A 16,930-nucleotide genomic window follows, 5' to 3' on the forward strand; every position below is an offset into this window, starting at 1 on the left:
ATGAAGACTTGTTTCCACGAAGATGATTTGTTTGAAAAGGACTGTTTAAATTGTATGAGAGATACTGGTTGCAATAAAACTCCCGGGATCTGTTGACTTCTTCCTTGGCGCTGTGTTCAGGTCACCAGACATGACTCATAATTATTGCCTTCAGTAAAAATATACATTAGCCAATGAAGATTGATGCTTGAAACAGGAGAAAGATATCACGTACACAGTGTTATCTATAGTATACAGAAATATTCAACTGAATTAAATAACTGAATTTCGTAAGGGGATTTTCACACGTACATATAAACGTATTTGTTAACAACATTACTATTTCTAGGCTCTTACAAATACAATGTATTTCAGATCTTCGACGCAGGTTGACATCCCCCTGTCACAGGCCAACATGTGACCTTGGTTTTCGTCCTTACCCGAATCTATGTTTCCTTGAAAATATTTTCAAAGATTTGCCACCCACATCTAACAATGCGCATTTCTTTATCATGTAAATTTTCTTTCAACATTTTGTCAGCAGGTTTCCAAGCTAGAATGCCTAAATTCCCAAAAACTCCCAATTTGAAATACAAAATGTTTTTTTTAGGCCAAATTGCTGAGCTCCAACTTTTTAATGCCACATTTGGAAAAAAAAATTAAATAAAATTTAAATAAAATATATTAAGGTTCCCATGCAACTTTTGTGTGTGTTATTGGTTAAGTTAAACAATACAACAGGTTAATTAAACAGAAAACAGTTAAAGGTATCCTTAAGTAACAAATAAAGAATAAAAGGCCGACATACAAATAAAAATACATTTTCCTACCTACATTGTACATGTACCTACCTGGATAATTTTTTAGGGCATTACATAATACCGTAAAAACACAATTTTGTTTGGCCTAAATTGAGTGCATACATTTTAGTTACTGCAATTTCGAGTAAATCAAATCACCCACAAATTGATATGAAGAATGAAAACGATCTCATTTTAGTGACGTGATATCAGTCTGACTGGCAGACTTTAACCATGTCAACTGAACATGAATTGAAGTAAATGAGATGAGACGTACCTGGGTCCATTATTTATTGCACACAAGCATACGTCATGTGTTCATGCAGGCCTACATACATGAGAATCACACCTAATCCGATTCTAATAACTAACTTATGTGAAGGGTAATTCATTTTGCAAAGAAGCAGTCAATTTTCAAACAAAACTCTGTCTCGGTGCTACAATCAAATTATTATGATACGCATACATAATGCAATGGAGGACAGTGCACAATTCTGCCCTTGCTCCACACAACTTAAATTTTTTTTTTACAAAGATCACGTTCGGCCTGATGCCAAAAAAAAAACGCTCTTGTTTTTTTCGCATTCGATGAACCGGTCGAGATTTAATTATAATTTCAAAAAGAGGTACTTGGAACCGTGAATGCAGCCAGAGGCGCAAGTGCAGTTGTCATGTCTGGTGGTAGTTGGACATGAATCACACAATGAGTCATATGACGGGTCTATACTCTCTATACTCTCCGTACGCTGCGTACTACTGATGTCTGGCTGAGTAAGCCGAGTGTGGGGGCAGCTATGACTGCATATATGAATAGGCAGTTGAATACGCGTGATGTCGGACAAGTCAGAATTCACATTATTTCATTTCATATCCTTACATATTTGGTTGTTTTGGGTTTTTTTGCGGGGGGGGGGGGAGGAGGAGGGCAAATCATAAAAAATGTTGCGTTGCAAAAACTCAAAAATTATTCATGAAAATACATTTATTTGTAAATTGTTAACCCTTGCAGTGCCCTTTTCTAAAAATGAAGTACATGTTAAGTACTACAAGTAACATACGTGTACATCATGTATTATCAAAGTTGGATACACTTTAATATGACGGGTTATTTTTACATTTTTTAAGCATTTAACCATGTTTAACCTGATAAGATTCCACACATTTTAGAACTGCATGTAGGGGATTTGGTATGCACTAGTACATTGCACAGTTTTGTGTGTAGGGTTCAAGTCATAAATAGTTTGTATTTGAAGCGACATGAATGATTTATCTTCAATACCTGATCATTTTCAGGGAAGCACGTACGCGTATGCATACATGTATGTACGTAGATAGAGGGCGCTTCGGTCCATTTTCATTTTATCATTAGCTATAAATTGGCAGCTTACACGTAGGTCGAAAATCAGCCCAAAGCTTTTGCTGGGGTTCAGCGTTTCGGATACACACTAAAGATACTGTTGAAATACAATACGTGCAACATCACTTAGCTACTAAAAAAAAATGCTCAATAAAGTAATCTTAAATCCATGCATACTGGTACAATTAGTAACACCAAGAACGTTGCTCATTATACGGTACCCGTATTTATGTATGCAGCCTTGTACAGATTAGAAGTTTTAAAATTGGCTTTTCCAGCGATCCCACATTTATGTCATTCAGTTCAGCGTTTAATCTAATTTGTGCATATAGCTCCATGGTGTGTGCACACAGAGTGTACAGGTAGTGCACAATTATTCAAAAGGCTTAGCATCCATGGTGGTTGAATAGGGCATGGAGAAATGTTTTATTTCTCCATGAATAGGGTAAAGAATCACTCCACTGACTCATCATCTAGGATTATACTCAGCCCACACAATGTACAGGGTCACCACAAAATAAAGGCGTCCAGGCGATAACAAGTGTGCCAGACTGCAGACTGTAGGCCAATGCCCAAAACAAAACTTGTTTCTCGATCACACAGGTTTTCAAATCTTCTTGAAGTTCTAGCTGAAAATACTGGCATGAAAGCAGCAATTGCTGTGGACACTACACACAAGAGCATCTTTCAATATTATTCAAAGACTATCAGGCCTACTGTACACACGTTTACTACTTGCGTAATATGTAGGCCTAGGCCTATGTATTAATAAAATTATCTACATGTACTGTACTTTACTTAGGCTATGCTCTGCCAATTGCAGTGTTTTCAATGTCAATGGTCTAATTCAGTAATTGTAAAGAGTCTGTATTTTGATAATGTCCTTATGCTAATGTTGAACAGTTTATGCGTAGAAAATAGAAATGTTAGAATATTCTGTTTCATTTTAATCAGACATGTCAGAGTATCGATGAGTGATATCGTACAGCAATTATTGATTCTCTTAACCCAAAAATTTAAAGAAACAAGTGTGTAGGGGGCCTATTGACATTCCAACACATTATTATTATTCAAAATTAGCAAAAGTGCACTTTTTTTTTTTTATTAAATAGGCAATTTTTTGGAACAACTTTTGACAAAGTGCTCGTTTTGTAACCTAACTTGTTACCTAAGTGAAAGTCAGCACTACAGCTGTGTACATGGTGTACCTAACATGCCTTATGTTGTCAATAGAGGAAAGGGAAAGAATGTTGCACCCTGACGCCACTTTTACTGGTCAGGCAAAATGTTGAAAAGACATGATTCTAAAACTGAGACTGTAAAACATTTGCAATGTTGTTAGAAAATACTTAGTTTGTTACATGTAACTCGTGATTTCTACCCCAAGAAACTGTTCAAAATTACAAAACGGTTGTCATTAGAATTGAGAGAAGTCTGCTTTTGATTGAAAAGGTAATTTTTGAGCAATGAAAAGGTAATTTTTGAGCAATAAAAAACATTTTTTACTCTACTTTGATCAAAACTAAACAGGGGCCCTACACTACACGATCACCCTCCCAAATTAAATTCATTTAATTATGCTGGACGTCAATGCTCCAGTCCTGAGTCGTGTTGCATGTGTTGCCACCACCTCCACTTACAAAATTTGCCACATTTCTGATATGCTCCACTTGCAAATGCAAGCATGATATAAACACCGTCTTCACAGAACACGATCCCAAAGATGTGAAAAACGCTGGGTATTTTGTCTCGCCTGACACCCGAAACACTGCAGGCGCGATCAGGTGGAAAGGCGGTGGATTGGAAGCAATTCAAAATACAACGGCACGCCTGCACATCTCTGGCTGCGTGTGGTTTACACGGAACAGAATACGGATAAAACACACGAGATGTTTGGGGCGAGTAAAAACATACTGTGCGTCCTTTATACAAGATGAAATTTTATACGGAAATTCGCAATGTTATCAACTCACCACAAATTTGTAATATATCCACTTTTGCGTTAGAAATCCTCACAGAAAAAGCAATTAAAAATCACAGTTTCGCCGCGATCAGTGTCTTCGGCACAGGTACAAAACAGCAGCAGCGGCCGCTAAAGTGTGTGCGCGCTCAAACAAGCCCAATACGGCGCCCTCTCCCAACCAGACGAAATCGTGCATGCCGCTTACGAGCAGGACTTGCGGCTCATTTTTTTTAGTAGCACAATTGGGCTACAAATGGTCCTGTCTGAAAGCGCACGCAGACAGCTCATGTCAATGGTGTTTGTCCTCCCCAGTGGCAAGCCGCTCCCACCAGCAAAATAATCATTTATTCGTTCCAAACTAAAATTTCTACCTAAATTTCCGCTTCAAACAGAATTCCGTGACTATTTACTTACGTTTCTGTTCAGATTCGGCAGTAATATAGAATTTTCTGCGAGACTGAAGCGCAAAACATTGGCACCAACAGGGCAGGCAAGTATATTTCCAAGGGGAGTAAGAACATTGAAAATAACTCGCAAAATTTGAAGCCCAGCTCACCGACCCGGACCGGCAATAGAGGGCGCTATTGCTAAGTTTGTGTAAACCACTGATCTAACCTGCATAGTATTTTTACACTAAAATATTTTTTCCCTGATTTTTGTTTGGGGATATAAATCATCTTGACTACTACTAAGTGAAAAAAGACTGAGATCGAGCTGATAACAAATTGCTTAATTACACAGAATGTGGTCTAGATTTTTTACATCAGCAAAAAGTGAACCCTTTTTTCAGGAATAAAATCTCTTTATAACTTTTGTCTAGACCAGGACAATTTTACTTTTGCTTTTTAATAGATTTTTAATTATTGTCCAAAGATATAAAATAAAATAAATAAATAAATAAATAATCATGCGAGTCTCTCATTCTCGATATAACCAACCAATACAGATTTATCTAAATGATTTTCACAATCCTAAAAAAATTTAAAAATATATAATATCAAACCCCAGAGTACTATTTCCATAGATTCATTCTATGTATATAAAGGGGCTAATTTCCAAAATGCGATATATCCATTCGAAAAAGGAAAATTTGCAAAGTTATGACAGTTAAAAGAAAAAAAACTTTAATGTTCAACTGTTTCTAAACTTTATTTTTCACTTTATTGTATTCTCAAATTGTGTTTAACTAAATAACAGCCATTGAAACTGACTTATGCCAGTCAGGGGAAGGTGGGATTCTAACGGGTAATAATATGGCTTTTATCGCGCTTTTATCACTTTTGTAACCCTTCACCAGGATTATGGGTTAATTGTTCCAATTTGTGGAATGAGACATACCATTCATAAAAACAAACCAACACCACTTACCAGACAAATCACAAATACTTTTTACGAAATTTATTTCTGCCCAATCATCTATTGCACAAAATCACAGCACAAAAAAAAGCTCATCATACAGCGATTGTTCGGTATTTGGATTAACATAGAAAAAACAAAGAAATGCAAATCACATTTTTATGTATAATGTACATGTATATGGATGATTAAATCTTCTGAATTTTAGTTGTTAGTTGGTCAATGGTGGATTTTTTTTACAATGTTTTTGAGACACATTTATACAGCTGTCATCAATAATAACTTTGCTGCTGCAAGTTATAAATGTCACCAAACACAATGAAAACAATTTTTTTTTTTGCAAATAAACAAGTCATTCCTAGAAGACTTATGTCATAAATAAAAACTGAAAAATTAATTCTATCACAATAATAGTTAAAAAAATTGTGAACTTTTACTTAAAAAATGTTTGTAATTATTGTTTATACATTTCCACAAACATTTGAAGTCAACAAAAGTTTTCTTCATATGATGGAATTTGCGTTGTCTAGGTGATGTAAATTTAATACTGGGTTTTACCTAGTCTCGGCCCAAGACATCAGTGATCAATAGTGATTTAAGTTAGTGTTGCAGAGCGCCCTCGCACAACTGTTTTTATGTTAGTGCGAGTTGGTGCGCTGGTCTAATCATTTTTCCGTTTGAGGGTACAATAATTGTACGATCCACTATGGATCACTAGCGTTTTGGGCCAAGATTAGGTTTTGCCCTTCACTGACATATTTTCATAAACACTGTGTTATCCTGAGTGCACTAGCAAGCAGGAGGTCGTGGGTTCGAGTCCAACCCGAGTAGTTTGAGAATTTTTCTCACAATTACACGATCGGGGCAACACTGAATATACAGTGTTTGTAAAAATACGTCAGTGAAGGAAAAAAACCAATACTGAATAGTTTTCTTGATTACACATCAAATACATGTAGTGTATCAAAAAAAATTACCAGCCTTCACCAATTTTTTTGGTTTTCATTAACATTTACATCAAGTGTATGTATAGAAGATGCAGCATAAGATGGCAACACATTCTACTTTGGCAAGCTGCCAACGTGAATAAATCTAATGAGGGAAGTTGTACAAAAGTTAACAGCGAACAAAAAGATACCAGAAGGAATATGCAAAGTCTTGAATGTACACCGTGAGTGCATGGTCTCGCAGTTTCTGCAATTCAGGATTGAAAACTGCAAGAAATACAGGAAAAAAGCTAGAATTTAGGGAAAAAAGCTAACTCACATTACCAGCTGTATTAAAAAGCATTTGACTTTACTACTACCGATGCTTCTCTATTTACCTCCTGTTTATTATGGTCAAACACAAAATTAACATATTTTCTCTGTTTTTATACACAAACAACATTGAAAGCTTTGCCGATTGTATATCTGAAATATCTACACATGCAATTTTTTTTTCAATGACTATGTACAGAAAAATCGGTAGATGCCGACTTCTGTGTTGTGTGAAATTACAAATGGAAGATATAATTTCCTTAAATCTGTCCAAAAATTGGCAAGACGAATGCTGAAATATTTTTTTTTCGTAACTGGGAACTCTGAATTTTAGTACACAAACAATGAATGTTTATGAGTGCAATGGTAAGAATAATTTCATGAGGTGACAGACAGAATGTTCCGTTCCATGAAGCGAATCCAAGTGGAATGGAACATTCCATCTGTCACTGAATGAAATTATTATTTGCATTGCACGAATGAGAAACATTCATTATTTGTTTTATACAACACCTGAATAAATCCTCGTCATCTGATTGGTTCCTTGTAAACTGGTATGAATGTACAGCATTAGAGCCATCAGAGCTGTTTTATAACGCAACCAATAGCAAGACCGTGCAATGGAAGTCCTGTTTACCGTGGAATGTAACTTCTACTTTTTGCCATGCAGCCGTGCCATGCGTTGGGACGAATAATTCAATGACACGTGATCAACAATCCACCAATCAGATGACGGGGATTTATTCAGGCGTTGTATAAACGCAGGATAACGAATCACTGTGACTGGATTTTTAAAAGGGAAAAAAGGTAACAATGTGTACAGACTGGTGGTTATTTCAATAAATAGTACATGAGTGCACAGCACAATGGATACTGACATTTTATAAGTGACATTTCTAATGTTAAAATATTGCTTTTATAATAATAATAATAATAACGGGTTCTTATATAGCGCTTTTAACTAAGATCAAAGCACTTTACATTATTATTACCCCTGATCATTGGGCCAATTAAACATTCCAAATACCATCTCAGCTCCCTGGGGAGTATACAGCTCAATGCAGCCTGTTAGGCGCAAGGAAGCTAATTCAATCACAATAACCATCTCTGCCCTCACAGGTACCCATTTTACTCCTGGGTGGAGAGAAGCAATGAGTGACAAAGTGCCTTGCCCAAGGGCACATGCACCATGACCCCGGGCTGGACTCCAACCCACAACCTGCAGCTTGACCCACAGACCACGAATCCAGTGCCCTTAACCACGAGGCCACAGCACTCCACACTTTTCAGTCTAGAAAATTCTGAGAAGTCCCGTGAACGATTTCTTTCCTTTCAGGAATAGCAAATTGTTTGAAGAATGGAAGCAAATATGATTTCAATACCAGGTTAAACGTGTTCAAAGTACAATACACTATGGAAAACATGTGAAACAGCGTCATTACTATAGCCCAATTCCCGTTAGTCCAAGATACGGATAATGTGGCACGACATATAATGTATTTATCGGTACTTTGTTTTAGCAACCAACATCTGTGCTATCAATATAACATTTAAAGCATTATCTACAGTGCATGCTTTTTCTACATCTACTACTTAACTCTATCTTTGTTCTGTGATGCATTTAACAAATAATAATTCCTCCAACATCATACTTATTTAATTACTTATTTCTTATCACAAAAAAATATCTTTCATTTTTTTTTTTTTTGTTAATCAGTGGTTAATGTACAATTGGTGGGCAAGAATATCAAATTAAATGGACATTCCCTGAAAATCTGACAGTCAGATTCTGGCCAAGAACTCACATTTACTGGCTGCTTGTTCATGTTTATTTTGGGGCAATTCCGTAACATCAACGTACGTCCGACCACATGATGTACTTGTACGAGGTCGTTAGAGTGGTGGCGTACCTTAGGTTGGTTCGTACAGTCGAATCTCGTTAGTACAAACTCTGTTAATACAAAATTCTGGTTATAACAAACATAAAGCCTTGGTCCCGACTGTGCATTTATGTGAACAATGAATGGGACTGATGTTCCTCTTAAAACAAAATTCTGATATAACAAACAATTTGGCTAGATCCGAACGAGTTGGTATTAACGAAACTCTACTGTAATTGTTTTCTACTCTTTAGATGTCACATTATTAGTGATGTATCACATTCACTTTTCCAACAACATCTCATTAAAGCGTCTGGCATGTACGTCCGAATTTACGGAATTGCCCTTTGGCACAATTTGATTGGCCAGCGTGTATCTTTTGTCAGGCAAACGAGCAGATACAATTGGTCACTTCTGACGTATTCCGTCCAATCAGACATGCGACAGATCTCCTTCACAAAAATAAGAAGATCGGCAGAGGAAACGTTTGAGTTCAATCCTCATCTTTCTTTAAAATCTTATTTACACGTGGTTTACAAATACAACAACAACACATGACGTTTACAATTTTTTCTCAAAACCGTTTTACAAATTCAAATCTGGTGTCTCACAGAGACAGTGTATCTTACAGAAACCCAAGAATGTCACCGTCTCGCTGATATTTTTGTTATATTGCCTGTACATTAAACGTGAGTTCCCAATGGTTACAAACCTGGACCTTTTGAAGGCCGATAGCACACTTGTGTAAGGGTGGTAATTAAAAAAAAAGAAATCAATCAGGCAAGAAACATACAGTTAATTACATTTTAAGAAACTTAATATTAAATTATCCCTAACTCCCCTCGGATATTCTTCAGGTATGCAACAATATCCAACACAACTGAAATGAGAACCTAAAATGCAACAAACTGCAACAGTGGATTCTGTTGTCTTGCCTTGGCACTATGAGCAGTTACCCTGCTAAATGCAACAAGATACAACAACTTTTTATCTTTGTTGCTTTCTGTTGCATTTATAGCAGGGTTAGGGTTTATAAGCCATGACTGAATTAGCTTATACAGCCGAAGTAGTGCGAAATATGGACTTGACTCATTAGTTGTATTGCACATGCCTAGGCGAAGATAAATAAGACAGTGACAGATCACACGTAAGGTAAAAGAGACCAGGGGCTGATTTCACGAAACTTTAAGATGCGTCTCAGGTAGGGTTACTCTTGGGAAACCAACCAATGCCAAAGCCAATGCTTTTTTTTCTCAAGATATTGGTGTTACTAACATAATTATATTTTGGCATAAAAAAAAATTGCAAAACGCCTCGCGAGTTGCTTTTTTTTCTCAGAATGATTTTCTACATTATAATCTTCCAAAGAATCCTAACTTGATTATATAAAAAAAAAGTCACCCTTGACATGGAATTGGTTCACGTGCACCTCTCCAGACACCCTCTGTATGACACCCCCCTCCCCCCTCCAAAAAAGAAAACCCTCTGCCCCCAAAAAACTGGTAATGCCCACTCGACGGAGAAGAATCTCCAGAAAAAAAGATTCACTTGAGACACCACTTGTGCTTCTTGGCTCGGTCTTGAAGCCTCTTCTTCTCTCGCTGCTGTTGCTCAAACTCCTCGATCTCGTTCAGGTAGTAGAGCGGCGGCCAGCGCTGGCAGTTGATCTGCTTGCAGGCCTCCTGGCTGATGTCCCGCAGTAGCCGCGGGTGCTTCTTGTTGATGTCGTCGTAGTGGATGGCCGTGTGGTGGACGCACCACAGGTAGAGCTGGTTGGCGTTGTGGACCTGCAGAAAGGGGCGTGAAGAGTCATAGAGTGTTGTAGTCGAGTCCGGCAAAAGTTACAAGTAAGTCCTCACAAGTGAATCACAAGTCATCCAGGGGTGCGTTTTGGCGGTCATAACCAAGAATTGGTTCGGTGGTTTCTCTTTGGTTAATTTTTTTCGGGGATTTGAGTACTACATGATCACGCATAATTCTAACCCAATTAAACTTACCGAAGAAATTCAAAGACAAGAAACCACTGAACCAATTCTTGGTTATGACCGCCAAAATGCACCCCTGTGCTAAGTCAAGTCGCAGGCTATTAACCCTCCTAGGAGGAAGTCAATATTCAGAGCAACATGTGGAAAGAATGTTGCAGCCTGACGCTGCTTTTTTCTACATATATCATCTCAATGGAGGTCAGTCATTGCAAAAATGATGATAAGACATGAATCTGGGACTGAGAAACATTTCCAATTTTGTTAGGAAATACTTAGAAAATGTTCTTGACTCTCCATGGACTTTGTACACAACCGGTGAAGTAGCGTCAGGTTGCAACATTCTTTCCCAATATGTAATTAAACCCATTAAAACCCCTGCAGGTCTGTTTCAGATGAAGGGGTATGAAATGTCAAAGTAACTGTGTCACAGAGAGAGTCACACTGCACAAAAACCCAGCACTGCGGAGAAGTGGAGCGTGACTGAATCTGCCTGCTTGCCCGCAGCTTAACCAGACAAAAACTTTGTGCAGGGATTTGATGTGTTATCCATACTCCACAGAAGATTACCTCAAAAAAATTTGAAGTGTGGGTGCTGAACTCCACAGGCAAAAGTGGTTTTGCAAAACTTGCAAGATTGAAAAGTGCAGAAGACAAGGTTTAAACAACCTGTGACAAAGGTATGCCTTTGCATTTTTTTTATCCTGACTTGTGAAGGACGTTCGATGGACTCAAATACAACACTGACGTCAAGTAAGCATTTTTATGTCTATACAGATTTCTTATTCATTAATTTATTATTTGCAAATCATCGACCACAAGGCCATTATGAAGGAAGAAGGAACATATAATTACAGAGGAAAAAGGAATCTGTAAGCATTATGCTTGAGATCATTCATATGATGGGGAAAACAGGGTTCTAGCATGTTCCACAACCCGAACCCTGCCAGACACAACCACGGACTCTGAGGCAGTTTGGCCTTTCAGACTTTTGGCCTGACTTTTGGACTTTTGGATCTTGCTTAACACTGGGGAGACTTGTCATTTTAACAAGTGTTGCATGTTGCTGCGTTTGGCAGGGTTTCTAGCCAAGGGTTAAGGCAGTACAAGGGAGGAAACTGGAGAAATAATTCCATCTGGCTGTGCTTCGTTATCAGACATGGGTCGTTTGGCGGATGGGTCTTTTGGTGGCAACCTAAGGCACCTTTACATGCCTTCAGCTCGTCAACGTTGTAGCCGCGTCCTTCGCATTTCAGCTGCTGCTGCGAGTAAGTAACATTAGCCCCCCCCCCCCAATTTCTTCATTCATTTATGTATGTTAGTGGCCTCGTGTCATACCTTGCACGTCTCCAGCAGGTAGGAGATGTTCTCCCCGATGTCCCCGTCCTTCTCGGCGGCCTCCCCTCGGAAGCTGTGGATCAGGCACTGCTCGGCCAACGCCACCAGCCTGGGTAGGCACAGGAAGTTGGCCAGCTCGATGACCGACAGCATGTCGCTGCGGGTCAGCTGGTCGGGACACTGGTCAGTGTAGAGGTAGACCAGCACCGCCTTGAAGGTGCTCTTCCTGAAGCCCTGCAGGATGACCTGCAGGAAGGTCAAAGATCAGGGGTAAGAAATCATGAATGTCAAATCAAGATGCTGAATTTTTTTAAAAGAACATAGGATCATTTGCTTTTCATGCATTTTTGTTAGGTTTAATCTGAGTAAGCGTGTTAATAATAATTTGGCAGGTTGTTTTGGGGATAAATGCAAATGATCCTATATGCCTTCAAGAATTACAACTTGTTTTTTTTTCAACTCACTAGTCACTGTTCAACCAGACCTCTCTGCCCAATATTCCGGAAATCGCGTAAACACTCCATTGTTTTTGTGGTATCATCCAGAAATAAATATGATGTAACACAATGTAGTACAAGTGTCAATTGTAAGCATAACAAGAAACAGAACATTTCCCTTGGTCAAAGCAAGTTACCAGAACCAATTTGATGTATCAAGGTCATTCTGTCAATTTGGGGATCACATGTTTTCCTGTCCATGTTGCATCTAACATCTACAATTTTATTTTTCATTCTGTTGCACTCTTTGATAAAATCGTCCTCCAAAAGTGATTATGAATCGCAAACTACCTACTTAACAAAAAAAAAAAATAATTTAAATCATTCTTAATGATACTTGAATGGCAAATTACAAAGTACCAAGGTAACAGGGGCAGGAGAAATGTCACACTTTGAACCCTCCGTTTATAGAATGCCCCCACACTGCTTTGACTGATTTTCGGCCTATTTTTTGTTTAGCTCCTACATTTGCTTAGCAATTATTCTATGCTTTATCAGCTCCATCAGATTGGGCCCTGAGATTGTCAACCTACCTCTTGGCAGGATCGTTCCTTGAAGTGTCTGCTCAGCATGGCCAGCATGGGGTCACAGCGTACCATCAACAGGCTCCTGTGGGTCACCACGGCTCCGTCATCCAGCTTGATCACCATATCTGGGCAATCACACAGCAATGGAGACAATAACATAGCATTACTCGAGCTAGTGCTTAAAAATGCCTGCACACCCTGCATACTTCTAAATACTACTTCCTATTACTGCAGCTGCACAAGAACATCAGAGGGTCGTAGTGACTTCCAATCCAACCTCCCCGATCACAAGCAAGGGACCAACAATCGCTTGGGTGCAACTTCACAGTATCAGCTACCTGCTAATAGCCAGGTAAGCCAGGGACGATGACAAGGTCTTTTCTAGGTATTGGGTCGTTTACCATGATGAAACTGGACGGCAACATCCAAAGCAAATCTAGTAGGAGCTGGAGTTTGGAGGTGCCTCCCATGACTAAAAAGGGAATGCCGCCATGCACATTAACAAATTTTGGTGCTCACCAAACTACTTTTGAGTTGGGGCATTATCTTTTTGCAAATAAACAATTTCTGTGCTGAAAGAATAGCGATTTAAATGCGAACAATTTGAAAATGTTATGGACTCAGTACCTGAACAGAGTGTGCACATCTCATTTATTATTTTGTTTTGGTGCACGATTGGTTTTGCAGAGGCACTTGGCGTAAAGCAGCAAGAATCTGCCAACTCTCCATTTGTCGCTGTTCAGAGGGGGACTTGCACACAAATCCATTGGAGGATGGTGGAAACTGAATTTGCGTTTGTTCTCATTTTGTTTGACAAAACTTTCTAAGGTGGAGTAAATCCCTCAACAAAAGGGTGAAACGCCAAAACTTTCAGGGGAGAATTTCAATTCTCCTCTAATAAAACAACCAATAAATGGTTGGTTGTAAACTTTGCTAAGATGTATGTTCCAAAGTGATCATGTACGATTACCTGAAAGAAATCCTTTTTCAGCAAACAGCTCCCTGAATCTGTCCCTCCTGCTCTCCAAGAAGGCCTCGGCGATCTCCAGATTCATGTACTCCTCCTGGTGCTTGATGTTGGCCACCGCTGACACCACGTCCGACAGGTCCAAAAGAGAAGCTGCTGTGATCACGTCGCTCAGGTTGCTGGAGGTGTCTGAACTCAGCGAGCCAGTGTAGAGGAATCGCAGCACGGCTCGGAAGGCATCCCGCGTGATTTTGTGGTTCAGGACCACCACGCTGCGCAGCTTGGGCCGGCCCGTGATCGGGTCCTCGGCCTGTTGGAGGTGGATGGAATGGAAGGCCGGGTGGTTCAGGACCTTGTTGGGGAGGTATCGCAGACTGGCAGGCACTATGGTCATCTCCGGCGAGGTCGGCACGTTGCTTTCCCCCTCCATGGAGTCCTGGAAACCGGAACGGTCTGTCCGCCAGGCGTGGGGTGTACCCGCGGAGGGCGGGGCACCACTGCGGGTCTTCGGGCGCACCGAGATCACACACGTATTGCCGTTGGGGGAGAGGCTCAGGCAGCCCTCCTCCAGCATGATTCTGTCTCTGTCGCAGTTGCTGCGCTGGTGGTGGGGGTGGGGGTGGTGGTCCGAGTTGTCAGGTGGGGTTTCGATGATGTCCGGCGAGGTGGACATGAGCTGTTGGGGGACTGGGGAGGGGCTGGACCAGTGCTGCCCCGCGCTGTAGGATTGGCCCTCAGGATCCTGGGAGGACGAACTGTCCAACTGGTCCGAGAGGTCCAACATGAAGAGATCGTGGAAGACAGAGGAGGCTGCTATGAGGCACACCTTAGGGTACAAACACACAACTTGATCACTGATGGCCAATAAGAAGACAGAATGTATGGGTGCAATGTTATTTTTAACAACCTTGACTGTATTGGTGCTACAAATTTTCCTACTGGACCTCAAATGCTCTGACACAGGTTGTGTCCGACATGCGGAATATGCGCACGTACGGCGCGGAGCAAAATTGACGTCATTAGTGCGGAGTGCTATTGCCCAATTACAATATCCAAGACACAATATAACATTTGAAGATGATAACGGTTGATAAACTTATCTAAAGTTACCTTGTGAGCGTGAATGTATTCTCCCTGGACGACAAATGTCACGTCCGCGCACGTCAGGTCCTTCAGCAGGCTTGAGATGTCGTTATCGTAGGTGGTGGGTGGGACCACGACACGTGGCTCATTTGGGCAAGGGGGCAAGTAAGGTGCTTGCGGTAAGGGCCTCTGAACCTGAAGAGAGAAAAAAAGAAATAAGAGGGAGAAATCATTAAGAAATAATGGCTGATTAGGCCAACTATAAACATAAACTCGTTTTTTGTCCCCGCCCGCTTCCTTTTTTTCCCGGCCGCCTCCTTTTCCCCCCCCCATTTTCTTATAAATCATACATCCAATATATTTTGACTTTTTATGTGTTTCCAGCAAAACTGTATAGTACCAAGTTCAAACTCTGGTAGAAAGGGTGACAGCTCCATTGGGCACAAATGTATCAGCAAAAGAGTCAAGAAAATGGAAATATCCGTCTTGGAAAATCTGCCATCTTATTAAAAAAAAACCATCTTATTAAAAAAAAAAAGGGACGTCTCCTCCCTTTTTAAAAAACCCAGACGAGAAACTACTTTTTTTTTACTTAGCCTTAAATCAACTTACACAACAAAATGTTGACATCCATTTGTAGAATTTTTTAAAAGGTAATCATTTTCCCTTGGATTAAGGACCCGTGTGAGGATGTGAGGGCTGAACACAGATATGCAAACCAAGGATAAAATCAAAATTTGCGAGAAAGTCAACAAAAGGCTTTTCAAGACCGCAAATAATTTTCAAGCATAGGTAAAAAATAATACAATATTGAACATAGCTACCTTATGACATATTGATATTTTTATGTCTGTTTCACTGAAAAAGCATGTTAGATCATTTGCATTTATCCCAAAAGTAACCTACCAAATTATTATCAAATAGCTTACTTGGAGTAAAGATCGTACTGGTACTAAACACCACGTGAAATTATTCTGTCTGGCTGTCTGGCTTGCTTTCGTTTAGAAGAAAATCAAGAAATGAGCTGATTTCCAATGTTTTACTGTTTGGTCGAAAACTGTAATAGCCACCGAGCTGAAACTTCAACAGGTTAGGTTTGGAACATTCGTCTTAGGGTTTTAAGTGATGTTATTATTGGAAACAAACAAAATGCATGAAAACCACGTGAGCCCATATATGCCTTTAATCTATAAATTTTCATTTCAACATCAGACGGTCACATAATATTTCTATAGTAATTCAAATTGTCCTCGTCCGTAACAGCATTAGGTCCAATTCCTCCATCAAAAGAATGTGTCAAATGTGATCTGAAACATTTCTATTGACTTGCTTTGCCCTGGGCATCAGAAAGATCCTGTTTTACACTGAAATTCTTTTGAAGTAGGTCACCCGACAACTTTTTTTTTTCATGTGTCTGTAGCTCTAAGCACATTTCATACTTGGCATTTCTGACATTCTACCTGCTATATACTTGGAATAGGGTGCCCCAAGTTGCAAAATTCAGTAAAGGTTTTACACGAGTAATAGTTAGCCTTAATTTGGTATGAGTTGGATCTCCACACTACGGTATGCGCCGTTTGTGGAATAAACACCAATTTGCATATTCATAATTAAGTTACAAAAACAAGAAGAAATTAAAAACAAATTCGAACTTGAAATTTACCAAAACAATGTTTTACTTCCATGTTATTCATAAACAACATCACAATTGTTAAATTTATTTTATACAATGCCTGACTAGATCCCTGTCATCTGATTGGTGGGTCATTGATCACATGTCATTGAATAATTTGTACCAACCCACGGCCCAGCCACACTGCAGTTAAATGTCCCATTGCAGTGTCACATGATTGGAGGTTCTGACCAATCAGATGACGAGGTTTTATTGAAGTGTTGTATGAAATAAATAATGCACGTTTCACATTCGTGCAATGGAAAGAAT

General features: G+C 39.5%; 2 protein-coding genes across 10 annotated transcripts in view; both read right to left on the reverse strand.

Annotated features, from left to right (window-relative positions):
• The window catches only part of LOC119740035 (alpha-adducin-like), a 67,742-nt gene extending 63,475 nt beyond the window's left edge, over positions 1 to 4,267 (reverse strand). For 4 of the 6 annotated variants that reach the window (XM_038215229.1, XM_038215231.1, XM_038215230.1 and 1 more), the window contains exon 1: positions 4,110 to 4,267. The gene's annotated coding sequence lies outside the window, so the exon portion shown is untranslated. The remainder of the gene's footprint in view (positions 1 to 4,109) is intronic. The other 2 variants (XM_038215232.1, XM_038215233.1) reach the window with 2 other exon arrangements.
• A 4,148-nt stretch (positions 4,268 to 8,415) lies between these two features.
• LOC119739739 (rho-related BTB domain-containing protein 2-like) overlaps positions 8,416 to 16,930 on the reverse strand; it is a 46,797-nt gene continuing 38,282 nt past the window's right edge. For all 4 annotated transcript variants that reach the window (XM_038214780.1, XM_038214779.1, XM_038214778.1 and 1 more), the window contains 5 exons: positions 15,016 to 15,183; positions 13,909 to 14,731; positions 12,945 to 13,063; positions 11,915 to 12,160; positions 8,416 to 10,381 (listed from right to left, as the gene is read on the reverse strand). In XM_038214780.1, coding sequence (XP_038070708.1) covers positions 10,139 to 10,381; positions 11,915 to 12,160; positions 12,945 to 13,063; positions 13,909 to 14,731; positions 15,016 to 15,183 — 1,599 coding nt within the window. In that variant the 3' untranslated portion in view covers positions 8,416 to 10,138. The remainder of the gene's footprint in view (positions 10,382 to 11,914; positions 12,161 to 12,944; positions 13,064 to 13,908; positions 14,732 to 15,015; positions 15,184 to 16,930) is intronic.

The sequence above is a fragment of the Patiria miniata genome, unplaced genomic scaffold (assembly GCF_015706575.1).
Source record: "Patiria miniata isolate m_02_andy unplaced genomic scaffold, ASM1570657v1 HiC_scaffold_4, whole genome shotgun sequence".
NCBI classification, from domain to species: Eukaryota; Metazoa; Echinodermata; class Asteroidea; order Valvatida; family Asterinidae; genus Patiria; species Patiria miniata.